This window comes from Anguilla anguilla, chromosome 12, assembly GCF_013347855.1.
Source record: "Anguilla anguilla isolate fAngAng1 chromosome 12, fAngAng1.pri, whole genome shotgun sequence".
NCBI classification, from domain to species: Eukaryota; Metazoa; Chordata; class Actinopteri; order Anguilliformes; family Anguillidae; genus Anguilla; species Anguilla anguilla.
The window spans coordinates 27535655-27552635 of NC_049212.1; the positions used below are offsets into that span (position 1 = coordinate 27535655).

The following is a 16981-nucleotide window of genomic DNA, read 5'->3' on the forward strand; positions in this document are numbered from 1 at the left end:
TTAGTTACAGGATTATAAGCTGGGCTGTCTGAACTAAAGACCGATTGATTGGCTGATTGAAAGGCATCCACTGATTCATCTAGTCATTCAGCATGCAGCAGGCATTTCTCATTTAAATTCAGGGGTAAATTTATTGATGGGCTAATTGTCTGTAAGAAGCTGTTCGAAAGCTGAGCAGCTCTGTTGGTTGTCTGTCGCACACATTTTAGACAATATTTCAAGGACCTGATGCTGTATGACAGGTGTCCCGTCGACATTCCATTCAGCTGATTTAATCACCATGGCAACATGCTGGTAAAAACATATTGGTCTCAACTGCTTACCCGCACCAACAGACAAGTAGTTAAATTAAGTCACTGATTGGCTAAAGAGTCCAGGAACCTCGTTTAAAGACCCAAACAATTATGGGCAGTCTGCATTTTCATCCTTGTGAGCACACATGCAAGGCACGATGGCACAGCCATCCTCTGCAGAAATAGACAGCCCAGCCTTTCCGCAGCTGATGAGCCTGGCTGCAGACGAAGAAGACTGAAGAAGTCCAATGTGTTCCTCAGGCTCACCAGCTGCAGTACATATAGAGTTGGACCCAAAGAGCTCTTGCTCACTGTCTTCTGATTGGTCAAATACGAAGCCTCATCCTGGCGCAGAAATTGTTTTGAAGTTGTTCAATACTGCACTATGCTTGGATGGAAGGGAGAATAAGAAGGCAAAATCCTAGGGGAGTTTTGTCATACAAAAGACAGTCTAGAGGTGTACTACCCAAGCATTTTCTTTTGTATGAAACATACCATAAATAATAAAATAATACAGTTCAGCCTTTGATGTAAACATTTCTTGAAGTTAAGTATATTCAAGAGTTAAATGGAAAACTGAAGAAGAATTAAAGCCAGTGATAAAACTTTATGTTCAGTGATGTGGAAAAGGTATACTCTCTTTCGATTATATAGTTTTACATATTTGAACACAACTAAACCTCATCTAGTCCTCGCCTCAGAAAACACATGCACTCTTTGCATTCAGGATGTATTAGCCAGAATGGCTTTCGTTATACAGCATGAACCTGTTAAACAAGTGAATGAGTCCCAGTTTGTGTTGCAGCAGGCATGGGGACCAGGAATAGCAACGCAGAAGAGATTTATCAGAACCTTCCACTCCCTCTCCCCAGTGGCCGGGAGGAAGCCGTTATTGCTGAGGGTAATTTTCCCTTAAAGGATTCTCAGCGGCTAGGCCTGGGTCTTTACTGCACCGCTCTCCTGCCGCGAATTAATTCAGCACTCACGCAATCGGCCGTTTAATGAGGTTAGGCAAGATTATAATTTACTTAGGTATTGATGTCTGTTTCCAGCTCGATGTAAAGTTTGCTATTTTCCTCATTTCATTATTTTATTCAAGCTAATACTGACTTGATTCCAATCCAGTGATTTATAAGACGTTGTTTCTGTGCTTCTGAACCTCAGAGCTGTGTAATCTAGAAAAATTATGTACTCAGCACTGTGAGGTATTGGGAGTATAACTGAATGAGCCTACCGGCTGCAGCTCTGAGAGGACACATACGGAGGAACAGTGACTTCATACATTCACGGCCAACAACTGTGTGGCCTACTCTTGTATTTCTAAAATCTTAGATTCATTTTTAAAATGAGGTTCTCTCTCAAAGACAGAATTTTACCACAGGAAAGGAAAGCAATGGCCTACAGAAAAATTAATAATTATACTGTATATATGAAGTATACATAATTTATGTTGGCAATGACTGTACCAAAATACTGTAATTTATATCAATGATGTAATACTTAAAGAACCGATGCATTTAAAATGATATCAGATTAATTGATGCAATGGTTAATTAAAGTAGATTACCAGTTTGTGATTTTTATAACTGGTAGAATTAGGCCTAGGGGAGACCAGGGTTTGTTGGTACACTTTTCACACTTAGCTGTATTTCTCTGCCATAATTTATGTTAGAATATCATAACCAGTAGCAAATGAAAGGTTAAGGTCTCAGCTATTAATACATATATTTCAATGTCCACAAAAAATTAGGTGACTAATGATTAGTCATGTTGTGCACTTGTGCCAACCAGCACGAACACAGGGTTGGTTGGCTCAATGTAAAAATGCTATAGTTACAAAGAATGAAGCAACCAATAGAAGCTATTTTCAACATTTCATTCCAATAAGAACCAAAAAACATGACTATTTCATGGAATAAATATAAATATCAAACATATAAAATATAAAATGTATAATAAATATAATATTAAACAGCTGAAACCAAACAACATTTGTAATCAGTTCATCATTTTAAATGCCATGTACCTACTATTCTCTCCTTTTATCTTTCTCTTTTTCTCCTCTCTCTGTTCCTGTTTGTATGTGTTTGTACATATTTGTGTGTGTGTTTAAGCCTGTGTTCTTGTGGGTCAGCCCTATGGATCGTATGTGTCCGCGCGCGCGTGTGTTTTTGTGCCTGTGTGTGCAGCTGATTACACACAGCCCCCAGTACACACAGACGTGTATTTGTATAGAATTAAGTTCAATCAGGTTTTAATATATGTGTAGTGCATGTATTATCACATTATTGGCTACATGCCTATTCCAGGGTTGGTTGACACGACCTCAAATTGTGCCAACCAACCCTGGTTTCAACGCTATTTTATATTTATATTTATCCCATTGAATATTCGAGTTTTCTGATTCTTATTTGAATTAAATGTCAAAAATTGTTTCTATTGGTTGCTTCATTCTTAGTAAATATAGCATTTTAACATTGTGCTAACCAACCCTAAAATCAGTGTCTCCCACCCCCGTTCACATTGGGACCCACCTCTGTGATAGTATGATGTTCCCCAGCCTACATCCCTCATCACAGACATTCAGATCACATATAAAAATGTAGCGGATTCCTTTCTCTACTAACTGAACGCAATACATTTCCAATATTTATGTTTAACACAGTTCTATGTTATTTGATATAGTGTGAATAATTTATTTTTTATACAAAACTGAAAAGTTTGTTTCACAAAAAAGTAAGCAATTTTTCACGTCTTAATACGATACATGACTGCAGTTCAAGAAAACAAACATTTTGATTTTACTTTTTTCTGTGACCTACTGAGGACCAGAAAATAGCTGTGTGCCAACCAACTCCTGTGACAACCAGCCCGTCTCCCCTACAGAACACGGCGCAGGTACATGTATTTTCGCAGTAGAATTGGAGTAATTTGGCTTGGCATATTTGAATGCCACGTAGTAGTGAATGTTTGCATTGTCAATTTTTCTCAAATTAAGCAAACCATGTACCTCAGTCAGAACAGAAGCGAGGTATTAATCAGAGAATTCAGCAGGTTTCCCCACTTCTATCTGGTTGTTGTCTTGTTGCTCATTTCAGTTCAAATTCACTTTTTGGGCAAAACATGCTTTACAAGTAGACAAGACTCGGTCGTTGATTATTCGACTAATTATTTTGTGCGGTTTTATTTCAGATAGAATATAAACTAAAAGGCACAGCTGAATTTCAGTACAGTGCGCCACTTGAGGCAGTCGAACAGTAGTCGCTGAGAATATGGTATATTTGTGAATGCAGTGCAATTCGTACAGCGGGGGCGTGAGGTTTCTTCACAGGTACACATACTGTACATAAATTGTAATTTCGGATCAATGAAAAGAAAGAGAGCCTAGTTGCTGCTGAGCGCTGCAGCGGCGCAGTGCATACGCCGAGCTGCGCAGATACGTGCTGATCCACTCACTCTCTCTCTCTCTCTGAGCAGTCTCGAGCAGGCTCCAAGGTGCGGGCGCGAAGACGAAAGAGGAGGTGCTCCAAGCGTAGACAGGCTACACTGACAACACGCCAAGAAGCAAGGCACACCTCAGCTGGTAATTTCGGGCAAGACGGGATGGAAAAAGAGACGAAAGGGAAAGGTAAATAAGAAACATATTTATAGAAGGACATACCTTCAAATATTACGATTTGTTTCTTAGTATTGAACCAACGTTAACAGGTTGCGGATTCTGCGTCTCCCCTCACTTCGGCCAGCTTTGAGCAATCTGTTGGAATGCCAGTCAACTGAGTAGCATACCTGTCAGTGTAATAAGATGTCCTGCATATTATTTTAGATGCCGTTGGGTGATTTTTAAACTCGCTTCCTTGAACAATTCATAATTGCATATTTCAGTAGAGTAAATTATACGAGAAAGGTGTGTACAACCTGCGCTCACACCGGCGAAGAGCCGCCCATTTTGACAACCACCGTGGGTCCATTCTCGTGTATACTGGTCCAAACTTGATTGAGTGCAAATGAGAATATTTCACCTTATCTGTCTGCAGTTTTATCGTTTAACGTTTTAAAATAATAACGTAGTCAATTCATGCCCCATCTGTGTCATAAAGTAGTCTGCGTTTGCCCACAAATGACGAGAAGCTGATTTGATTATTTTTTTAACTGAACGCTTGAAAGCACTTCAGTTGACTTGCACACGCCCAATAATAGGCAATGGTGTGCTCGTGCTACAGTAAATGTCACGGTAAGCACATGTAAATAATGTTTTTCATGTAGGCTTGTAGCCTATGTTATGGGGTTAAAGCGCTTGGCATGCAGTCTAATTTTCTGTTTCTTTTTGACATTATTAATTTATTTATTTGTTTATTTATCTTCTTACCTTAGCAATTTGCCTCATGTTATTTTCTGTTAGGTTGTTAGAGTCCGTAAAACCACCAGAGTATGGATGCAAAAGATGGACATTTAATTGAACATTCATGGATTTAATATTTCTTTCATATGAAAGCTTTAATGCAGGGCTTGTTTATATTCTATTTTACGTTTCTATTTTTGAATAATCAGAACCACGTTTTTAGAACCCACATAAATTGTGAGCTCCATAAAGGTTGGTAATCAAACAGTTCACATCATTAAAGTTAGAATCTATTTGGATTTTAGCTTTGGAAGCTTTAGCTTTTCAAAATTCTGAGTGTTTCATTTATTATTTTCTAATTCTTGCCAGTTTGGCAATGATTAATGAATAATTGATCTGCTCAGACAGCCATTAACATTCCTAGTTTATTTTTGTTACATGAAAGGTATTTTTTGTGTTTATCAGATTCTACACTCTGTGTAAAGTTTACAGACATTCTCATATTCAGTCTGTGGTAGACTGAAAAAAGTATGAAGTTCTGTGATGTGCTTCTAATCATCAATTTTCATATATTGTCACATTGACATTCATATTCAAATTTATGATGATGGATCCCAAAATGGTGCACTGTTAAAGGATGGGGAAAATGAATTGCTGAATCCCAACTCTACTGACTCCCTGCTAAGTTTAAATCCCATCATTCTTCCACTACTTCTTCTCAGATATCCCATAGAGGGATGTTGCAATTTGGAAAAATTAGCCCGCAAAGCATCATTGGAACATGCTTCTTGAACTGGTTAACAGTTTTGCAAGAAGACTGAAAGTGATGCAGGGCACTTTTGTTCATCCCACAATAGGGATATCCAAGAAAACCCCTTTAAGTAATCAATCCAGCAATTGGTATAGTAAGTATTGAAATGATAGTGTTTCCGTATTTGCTATGGTGAAAATATTGCACAGAGCCTGTTTGCTGGAAGATGGCTTAGTTTTTAGCATAGATATTTATCTTTGTTGTTGAAGTGGACTTGTTTTGCTGCCACATTAAACTCAAGGTTTCCCATTCACAGGTTTCAAAGCTGTAAGTGTGACACACTAAGATTTAGATTGTGTGGCAAGGATACATTCATTTGCAGCAAGGCTGGTTTAGTCAGTTTAGTCAGTCTGTATTTCCTATTATGCACAAACATGCTGGAGTTGGTGAGAAGGTTGGAGAGATATTTACACAAAACAGTGCACATTCAGCACATGCAATATCATGATTGAACCCATGATCATCCATATATGGCAGGAATGTTACATTACATTCTAGTACCTAAATGAAAATAGCTTCTAATGGGATGATGAGTAGCTTAATACAGGAAAGGGGAGAAAAGGAAAATAGTTACAGTATGACCTTTAACAGTTATGGTCTGAAAGTTGAAAACAGGTTTTAGACAAATACATTTCCAGCCATTATGGAATGCAAGCCTGTTAAAGCAACAGTTTTTGGCACCCTGATAATGTTGGAAACCAAATAGTTTTCTTGTGGTTTCCTTAAAGAAACATGCCAGTCTGGACAGGATCTGTTCAATGTAATCTTTTTCATGTTCTTGACTTTTTAGATGCTTGTCAGTTGAGATCTGCCCTGAGTAGAAATGCAGCATCTGAACATTTATCTCTGCAGCCTTTAAATCAGTTCTTATATAACAGATCCTACTAGATAAAGCTATTTCAGGGGACCTTTATGAAAATAGTTATTTTCAACAAGAGGAGATTAGATCTCTTTATTGCTTCTTTTGGAAGAGGTCGTGATTTTATCCTTTTCACCAGTGCCGCTTGTACTCTCAGGGGGAAATGGAATTGCAAATTTAACATCAGAAAAAAAACTGTGCCCCCCATTAGCTTCCATGTGCATCACCCAGGCATCACTCTTCCTGCCAGAGGTCAATTAGCCCAACCACAACTTACTGCTGTGTAGACCCCTGTGGTTTATTAGCCAGACCTCCACTTACTGCTCTGTAGAACTCTGCAGTCTCTTAGCCTAGCCTCCACCTCCTGCTCTGTAGAACCCTATAGTCTGCTAGCCGAGCCTTCACCTCCTGCTCTGTAGAACCCTATAGTCTGCTAGCCTAGCCTCCACCTCCTGCTCTGTAGAACCCTATAGTCTGCTAGCCGAGCCTTCACCTCCTGCTCTGTAGAACTCTGTATGAACATGTTCACTAGCAGGCCCCATTGAATATGCATATTCACTCATTGGTCCCCTTGTATGAGCATGTTCTCTTACAGTCCCCCACATTCAGTCACAGTATCCGGCCTCTGTGATCATCAAAAAGAGCACTGAGTCACTGAAGAACCAATGTGTTTTCGTAACGATCTCTCTCCTGATTTTGGTTTGAGAAAATGATAACCAGGTGTTCGTGGGCAACCTGTTGCAGTATGAGAAGATAGAGGATGTGGATGGAGTTGTCCCAATATCTGCAGCAGTTATAAGCTGTATTTCAAGCTAGCTATTGCCTGACAAGTTTCATCCAGAGATTCACAAGCTGAAGGAAACCACAAGGTTTCTCAACTAAATCTCAGGTTATTTTGAGCCACATTAATGCCAAGGCCACTTCTAGAAGCCATGTAGGAGAAAGGTGATGAATGTTAGGCAAAGTTTACGCAAGTATCAGCACAATGCTTCCTTTGTTGCCAAGGACCAAGAAGTACAAGAATTAAGAAGTGGATGAATTCTTGATTTATTTGCTAAATGTGGGTGTGATTAGAGAAACACAGCGCTTGAAGATGCTGCACGTGTGAAAAATCTGTTTTGCTGGCATTTTGCAGGAGAGTGAAACGTGTTTCAGTGAAATCCACACACTGTGAGTTGCACCCTGACTTTCAGTGGCTGAATTTGAAATGCATTTCAGTGTTTCTGTCCTCCCATCGGCAAGGGTCTGATTAAACTCTTTATGAAGCCTTCAGCTGAGCATTTATTAACAATCAATCATATGTAAGCATATGTATCTTTTTTTTTTAGAATATGGCACGCCAACTGGTAGTTTGGGCCTTTTTAATGAAGAGGAAAGTAATGCTGAATCATGAATGCCAGCTGACAGTGAAATATTTCTCATGTTATCTCTGATTATGGGCAGTAAAAATCATAAATGATGACCTAATTGTTTACTGATGTAAATATTTGACATGGTTTCCACTGTAACAGTTATGTTCCCATTCTTTATTCCCATTCCCATGTTTTTCCGCACGACTTGCTTTTCCTTCTCTATGTGGAATGCTTTTAGTAATTCTAGGCATGTCCCATCGCAGTAAGGCCCTCTGTTAACTTATGATGATGTACACTGTCACGTGTGTCCTCACACATGTGCAGAAAGTCGCCAGTTCTTCTCACTTTTGCTCACACAAAAATATTTGAATTAACAGGGGAGGCCTGTCAGCCAGCCTATGGAATTGCCGCTCAAACAATTTTTCAGTTGAAGTGGACAACAATGGTGTTACATGCAATGCTGACAAAATTGATTTTATGGCGATTTAGAGTTTTATGATCAAATGAATAATATGAAGTCAAGTTAAAATGGCATACATATTTAAATAAATATATAAATATCACCACATTTGGCTAGTCCATTGCTAATGAACTGTAAACATTGTACATCTCAGTAATTCAAATGGAATCCAATCTGCACGTATGTTCTCACTTTTATGTAATGGACTCGGCCATCCTTATGTATGCCAGCCTCAAAAGCTTTCAGTGTTTCCAGTTACTGTCATCACCCACATTTACCGCTCTTTACAGTCTTCTGCCTGGTTCCCCTCTTTGTCACCTTCATGTTGCTTACAACAGAATTTACTGAGCTTTTACTTTTTTATACAGATACTGTATGTAGCAACGGAGTAAGGGTATAGTTTATTGCTTAATGCTGCCAACAGCTAATGTGCATGCTATTAAATGCAAAGCTTTTTAAATAGGCTTCTCAATGATATCCATGAAAGTAATTCTAGAGACCCAATTTCACAAAGGTCTGCAGATGTTTAATTTTCTTGATTAAGAAATGTAACAACTTTGAGCATTATTTTGTCACACGTTGTTCTCTTTGGTCAAGTCATATAAACTGTTTTAACTGCATAAACTAAATTAAACCATTAATGTAATCAGCTTTTTAGACATATTTAAGTGTTTGGGTCCGTTTTTTTCACAAGCTATATTTTAATTTGGGGATTTGGACGATTGAGTTGCGGAAATTAAATCCTTTTAAATATACATGCTGCCAACTATTTCACAATTAGTCACCCATGCCTTGCAGCAATGACTAATGGATTTTTATAAAGGAAATGGAAAATCCAGGCAAATTCACATTTTCCATCTGTGGGTATGGGTTGGAAAAGCTTCCTGTTCTGTGTGCAGGGCGTGTCCTCCATGTGACCTCATACCCATTGGCTCTCAGTGACCTTACAGGCTTGCTGTGCCTTTTCAATTTCTTACTTTTAGTTTCACTGCAGGTATTGTGTAGCATGTGACCTGAGGTTATCTAGCTTGCCTTTATCTTACCTGTATGCTGTAATAATTCAATGGTGCTACATTTTGACATTGCACCCATGTGTATCTGAAAAGATATGCATTGTCACTCAATAAGAGTAAGAGTACCTTAGACCATTAGACCATAAATATTAGTATTATTTTCCCTCTAGTTTAAAATATGACCTTAGTCAATATACTGTGTATATCAATATCTGTTCAATACATATATTATTTTAGTATCGTTATAGTATCATATAGTATCTTAGTTGAAAACTCCTAGGCCTAGGGCCAAATAAGTTCATATTTTTGAATGTGTCAGGTTTTTCTTGTAAACACCACCAGATCTTTTTAGGTGGAACATGTCTAATCAATAAAGCTGAACTTATTAGAATAATGAGAACATTTGTAAATACACAGAACTGAATAGCAAACAACTTATTTACATAAGACACAGAATTATAATGCAGATGAAACTATACTTGGCGAGAACAGATAATTAATAAATACAAAGCATTCTGTTTAAAATGCTGGTAGTGATCTGTTAACTCCATCCTTGGTCCTCCTATCTTCTCTGTGATTAGGGGCTTGAGCAGGGATCAGTGCAAGACCAAAAGCCCCTCCTAGCCCCATCCATTAGACCCAGTTCCTCAGTACTGAATTTGAGTTTTTCCAAAATGTCTGATCATGGAATCTGACTGTGGGAAGTAACTTCACTAGCTCAGATAATCTCTGGTGTCATCAGGAAGGCAGACTAGCAGCTCCAGTTTAGTTAAACGTCTAAGGATCACCCATATAGCAGTATTGGACATCCTATGCATTCCACCTCACTTGAGTGCAACGATGCTGAAAGAGGGAGAGAGAAAAAAGATCAATTACCTCATAAATGTTTAAGATACAAACAAACTGCAGGATTTTACCATGGTTACAGTGGATGTTATAAAAACAGACTGACTGGTTATGAAACAGAACAGTTAACTGATTCTAACTAGCTTTAATTAGAAGAATGTAATGTAAGTGTAAATGTGTCAGTGTAACAGCCTTTTTCAGCATGTTTTAAGAATGTCAGATGTTCTGCAGACTGGGAATGTCTTAGTAGTCTGTTATGGACCCTTATATAATTTAGCTTGCGTGATAATAGTTTATGTATATTTATGGGTTTTCATAATATTACTGATTTATTTAAGACCTTTCCAGTTGCTGATGTTCCAATGTACAAAGATTAAAAACTGCATGAATCAGTTGGTCAGCATTGCGGAGCAGCTAAGCTCATACTTACCTTGAAGAAGGCGTAACAGCAGTGTTACTTCATACATTCTTAAACATGTGGTATGAACCCAAGGCCATTTCACCAGAGATACTGAGAGATAAAAGGTCTATGAGACTACACAGAAAACACAAAAAACTGCACGGAGTGAATTGAATTTGAATTCGAATTTTTTTTGCCCCTTTTTTGCTTGTGTTATTACATGACGCATATAGCAATGTTATTCTCTGACCCCAATTCAATTCATCAAAGATGCCATGCCATCCTGCCTGCATTTATCTCTAATAGCCTGACACTCATCTGAGACCGGTGATCTTAGAAAATGAAACATGGTGATTGGGGATTGCAGCTGTGTGCTTGGACTGTAAACTGGCATCGCACGGGAAAGGCAGCAGCTGCTCTCTCCTAGGAAAATGAAATGGTCATGTAGTGTTTGTAAGGGATATAATCATGTCTACTTGGCAGTGGATTGCATTATTGGTGTCAGTTTCTACCAGTCATGAGCCAGCACATGGGGTCAGTGTGCCTGGCCCCTCTTAAGCAGAAGGAGGAGTGCATAAATGTGCAGGAAAGCAGTAGCATTCTCCCCTAGAATGCATTGGAATGAAGACAGAGCAGCTTTATAGGACATCTGCACTAAAGACAGTGTACCTGTTCACATGGACATAAGTGTTTTTTTTCTTCACTTTTTCAACTTAGAAGTGTCTGTAAATTACGAATACAAACCTCAATTGCATATTTACCCCCGTTGGTGCCATCGTCTACACAATGCTAGCTAGCAGGCTGACTGAAAAAAGCTACTTTTCTTTTGTCACATACTGACACATTAATAAAAATGTACTGCTTTGTTCTGAGCAGAGGAATTTGTGATTCCATGTTAAATTCAGCTGTGCTGGAATGAATGAATTAAACGGATGGGAAAATGTATTTTTTATTAGTTGACAGCCCTAATAATTAAATAACTAAATATTATTTATAATTTTCATAGATGAGGCACACAATTATACTAATACTGTATATATATACCTATATAAAATGACATGAAATACCTAATCTATAGTTTTCTTCTAAACGTGCAAATGTATTCATTTGTTAGACTTCTAGTGTAAATCATTCATGATTTACATGTGTGCCTGACTGGCATTCACCAGCTGTGTTTGCAGTACCTTTTGAATGGGCTCATTGAGTCACATATTTTTGTTTTGGAGAAATTAAAATGGCATTGCCAAGCCACCTGCTCCATTGGGGGAGCAGTCTTTTCGCTCATTTTTACTATTCTGTCCCAGTCCACAGTGACTTCCATAACACAGCATACATTTATACAACTGGATACCTGCTTAAGAAATTCTAATACTGTGCTCAGAGATGCAATGGCAGTATTCTACCTGGCAACCAAGTCTGAAACATTGGCAACTGCAGTAGAACCTCTGAACCCTGGGAAAGGGGGTGCTGTAGAAATGTTTACAACTTTGGAAGTTCAGTTGGGTAAATTTACTAGGCCTGTACCCCCAAAAAGTGATCAATTGCACAGCTAATTTCTGGCAGTCAAAAATCTAGATTTCTGGTGTTTATTTTCAGACCTGTACTCCAGCTTGTGTTCGGGGTTTGAATTTGATGCTCATTTGGTGTATTATTTTCGCAGGCAGACGGCGTTATTGACTCCAGACCAATGGCCAGTTGAGAGAATGACAGGCAGTGGATAACACTGTCGCCTCACAGCACAAGGTCCTTGGTTCAGATCCCACCCGGGACTTTTCTGTTGTGTTGTGGCATGTTCTCCCTATGTCCACGTTTCCTCTCACTGCCAAAAGACAGGTTAAGCTAATTGGAGGCTCAGAATTAGGTATGTGTGAGGAAGGTGATATTTGAACTTCCATAAAAGTTCAGTTTCAAGTCTTGGAGAGTTAAATGATCAACTCCCAGAAACTATTTAGTATTACTCTGGGCTTGAGTCTATTTGATGGTCACCCACGTATACTCAAATTTATTCTCAGGGAGTTTATTCCCAAGACCAAAATTTGCTGTGAAAGGTAAGAAAAAAGAACTCCCCAGAAATGACAAGAAAAAGACTCTGTAAGAGAAAGCTCTGCATCCCAGTGTAATTTTAGATATAATTTTCAGATAGCCAGCACCTTGAGGAAAGCAGTCTTGGAGGTGAATGGATTATAAGTTACATTACATTACAAGCATTTAGCTGATGCTCTTATCCAGAGCAATTTACACATCATTTTACATAGCATTTACATTGTATCCAATTATACAGCTGGATATATACTGAAAGAATGCAGGTTAAGTACCTTGCTCAAGGGTACAATGGCAGTGTCCTACCAGGGAATCGAACCTGTGAAGTTTAGGTCACACGGTTGCAAGACCAATGAAAATTGAATATAAAAAATTTGAAGATTAATAAATAAATAAGCATGACTGAAATTTAGAGAGAACTTATTGACAGTTTTACTCTCTATTATGGTGTCAGGGCATTTATTTCTTTCATCTTGCTCAATATTTTTGTCTTGGTTTTTAAGATGGGAAAGTTTTGACTTATTGTGCGAATATACCAAAAGTGTGATAAAAAAATGTCTTCATGAAAGCTGTTGCTTCAGACGGGTTGGTTCATTAAACGATGAGTATGTAAATAAACACTGCTTCAAAAAAACATTTAAATATTACCGCTTTTAAAAGGTTTGCTTGAGCATGTGCTGATGTAAACCTTTTCGATTCCATAACAAAGTGTGACTACGTAATTCTGCTAATTCATGTAACCATTTATCACCTTCATTATCTCTAGTATTACATAAGCAGGGAGCTGATAACTTAGGGTTTTAATAATTATTTCCCCCCAGACATCTCTAACACAGATATGAGAGTGGAAAATACTTTTCCCTTCAAGTTTTCCATGTCTGATCCCTCTCATATCTCCTTCAAATGAAAATTACTGCAGCCATGCCAAGGCTCTTATGCATAATGAAAATTTCTTACCTTAGGCAGTAATTTTACCACAGTTGCAGCCTGTCTTGATAAACGAGGCAATTCACATGCACCTATCTGCATACACTCCTTGCAGCGCTTCATGGTCTCATATCCAAACATCCAAAAACATCTGGATTAAGGCCAACCGAGCCATTACATCAGACATTTTGGCATCAGAGATTACACATTTGTATAGTAAACTAAGTTTCCACTGAACATCACAGATAGAGGTGTTCTGGGAAAGGTAAATGACCAAAACCTATGGGCTCCCACGTTTACAAAATAGATTGTATTTTTTTAAATATAAATTTGGCACCCTACATGGGGTGTCCACTTATCTCTAACTACAGACGTGTTCATGTGCAAACCCTGCTGCCGATTCAAGAGAGCGTAGACATCTATGCTTCTCTTCAGAAACACGCGTTGTCACCAAATGTTTCTCTTAATTTCACAGACTACAGTCACGCTTGTACCGAGTGGAGTCGGAGGAGGACCTTTCATACAAGCCTTTGACATGTAATCCTTGGATGCCCGATTGACCAGCGGGGGTCACTAGAGAGTCATGAAATTGAACCCTTAACCCCCTAAACCCTCCTATACCCTGGCCACCACAATCGCCAATTGTGCATCACCCTACAGAGCTACTGGCCACATTAGGCACTGGCAAGGTCCAGATTTAATCTGAGACCAATGGGATATGGGCTCCTACATTAAGCAATACTGCTTACTGATACTGCATGAGATAAAGAGAAACTAGAATGGAAAAAACTGACCCACTGCCTCCACACTACATGTGATTGATTATGGTTTAATCAATTTTCCACATTAATTCCGGTAATTATTTATTGCTAAATTCATTTTAGAAAATAAAGTAAAGCCTTAACTTTCTGAGGGGATACATTCCAGAAGCTAGTGAAAATCCACAAATAATGAGAATGCTATTTTATGTCCTGTAGGTACAGAAGATAAATAATTATGTGGAAAATGTTTTTATTGGGATGTCTACAGTCAAATAGGCTTAACATTTCCTTTGCATTCAACACAAGGACCAATCAAAATCCACAACAGTTCATCCGCCAGTGATTTCTGTGAAATATGTCTTAACGCTGTCCTTACTGCAGCAATTCAATTCAATTCAGTTTTATTTGTATAGTGCTTTGTACAAAGGGCATTGTTACTGGGCAGCTTTACAGGCTTGAACCAGGCTTGAACCCCCCCTCCCCCAAGAGCATGCCTAGGGCGACAGTGGCAAAAAAACTCCCTTACTGATAATAGGAAGAAACCTTGAGCAGAACCAGACTCAGCGGGGGGAGCCCATCTGCCTCTGCAGCTGCCCAAAGCAGGGAAAAGAGGATCAAAAAATAATTGGGCAGCTCAGAGCCAAGCAGGAGAGGTAGCGGTACTTGTGTGCAATAAAGAAAAACCCTGGCAGAATACATCTATGGCAGCACAGCTAGAGTACGAAGGTAAAGGGCCAACAGAGTCATGAGGGCTGCTCTAGGACCATTGGCATCAGACCAATAATAATTATAATAATAATAATAACAATAACAAAAATAATAACTTAACATATTACTTGAGTAGAGCACTGATCATACATGCTGCACAATAATAAAAGTATTGATAAAGAAATAAACAAAATAAAGCCAGTAAATATTGAATAGAACAATAGGTTAAATAGTTGCACGAGATGGAAAACAAGCTTTAAAAATGGGATTTTATACAGGATTTATACAGGCCTTATTATTATCCTGTATAATTGGAGCCATGGTCAGGAATGACCTTCGCACATAAGTATACATGTTCACACAGGCAGGAGTAAATCAATACTGGGCCGATGCTTAGGCCACCGGGTTTTAGTGGGTTGCCATTGGTGTTGCTGCACTTCTATTGCTCAATTATCACATTGTTATCACTGAAGTTCCTGAGCCGTGGCTGTCATGGCTACCGTATGCTGTCAATGCTGAAGAAAAGCAGTCTGCATAAGGTTTTACCTGCAGCTGACTGCATTCATTATCTTAGACTCCTCTGTCCTTTGAAATTCAGTCACATATGAGCACATAAAATGCACTCCCATTTATTACGCACCTATCACTCATTTAAACCTTCCTTTCTAATTTCCAACTTGGATAATGTACCAGTATGGTTACTTTAGATCCTTAAATGTTGTCGAAAAGAAACTTATGGACCCCATGCAGAAAATGCTTCTATATATTGCCAGTATATTCTTATGCACTGTACATTGATGATGAGGGGACAGTTATTTCCTAAATGCATATAATGCCTGTTATTCTAGTATGATATTGTCTGGCTTCTCCTTATCCTGCATGCACTGCGTTGTGTGTGGATGAGAATAAACTCTTGTGCTTCATTTTTTGTGACTTACGGTACATCTACCTGATTTGGTTTGTTAGATTAAGATGTCACAATGAACATATTCAATTCATTTTCATGAATTTGGATTTGAAATATCTGTCCAATCTGTAAATATTAAGTTCTGGACCGTTACAAGGGTCTGTATGTTTCTTGAATGGTGTTTAAAGTTTGGCTGCTCCTCTTGTCCCCAGCTTCGCTCCGCAAGCTCAGCGCCTCCCAGTGGCGCATGCAGAACTTGGCTCTGGAGTCTGTCGACAGCTCCGATGAGGAGTTTTTTGATGCCAGAGGTGAGCAACTTACTTCCCTTTCAGATGTGCTGACACAGTCTATTTTGCATTCGTTTTCCCTTTTTCCCTGTCGGAAAGTCACAAAAATGGTCTTTAGATGACATTCGGAAATAAAAATGATTGCTTTCTGCTGAGCTGAATTGGGTCTAAATGAATCCCTAATAAGTAATCCCAAAAATAAGGTGTTATCATAATCTTTATTAGGTACAGAGAAACTCAACTAACACTTGACACTATAAATTAACACATAGCAAACCGTATTTAGCCCTTTGTAAAGTGGGAGTAGCCTTTGTTGATTGACGAGATAATTTGTTTTATTTATTTTTACTAATACATTGGTATTAGTAAACATTAACAAAGGCATTCGTTTGTGTTAGTTCATGCAAATGTTCAGCTTTTTGAATGGTTGGGGGGGGTCATTATTAATTCTGTTCCATCATATATTCAGTTTAATTGACTTAATAATTCCCTCCCTCTCAAACTCAGCTGATGTGCGGTGTGCATTCTTGCACTAAATTAATAATACTGCTACACACCAGAGTGATTTTTAATCAACAGGATAAGCCAGAGGTTATACTGTACACTGAACTGCACAGCGACCAGTGTAATTAAAATATACTCAATTGTAATTAAATGTGATTTATGAGTAGTTTGGTATACATTTATTTGTATATATTTTATTCATTATTCATTGCATTACATTTATTTGGAAGACGCTTTTATCCAAAGCGACGTACAACAAGGTATGACATACTGAAGGTCAGTGGAACAACCACAAAACACAGGTCAGATAAGACACAATACTCATTATGTAACAGTTATCCATGGCCATGAGCGCATTAAGTCCAGTTGACGCAGTAAGCATAGGCTACTGTAGGTCAGAAAGTTATGGTGAGCCAAACTAGGAGGCATGATGATGGCTACGACATCATGATAATGATACAAGTGCAATGTTAT

The 16981-nt window shown here is 38.5% G+C and overlaps 1 protein-coding gene across 4 annotated transcripts in view; it reads left to right on the top strand.

Annotated features, from left to right (window-relative positions):
- The first annotated feature begins 57 nt into the window (after positions 1–57).
- Positions 58–16981, top strand: part of pitpnm3 (PITPNM family member 3) — a 51579-nt gene continuing 34655 nt past the window's right edge. The window contains exons 1-5 of one of the 4 annotated variants that reach the window (XM_035385076.1): positions 58–124; positions 1102–1194; positions 3120–3191; positions 3771–3921; positions 15929–16024. In XM_035385076.1, coding sequence (XP_035240967.1) covers positions 3897–3921; positions 15929–16024 — 121 coding nt within the window. In that variant the 5' untranslated portion in view covers positions 58–124; positions 1102–1194; positions 3120–3191; positions 3771–3896. Of the gene's footprint in view, positions 125–1101; positions 1195–3119; positions 3192–3530; positions 3625–3770; positions 3922–15928; positions 16025–16981 lie in introns of those variants that run through there. The other 3 variants (XM_035385072.1, XM_035385073.1, XM_035385075.1) reach the window with 3 other exon arrangements.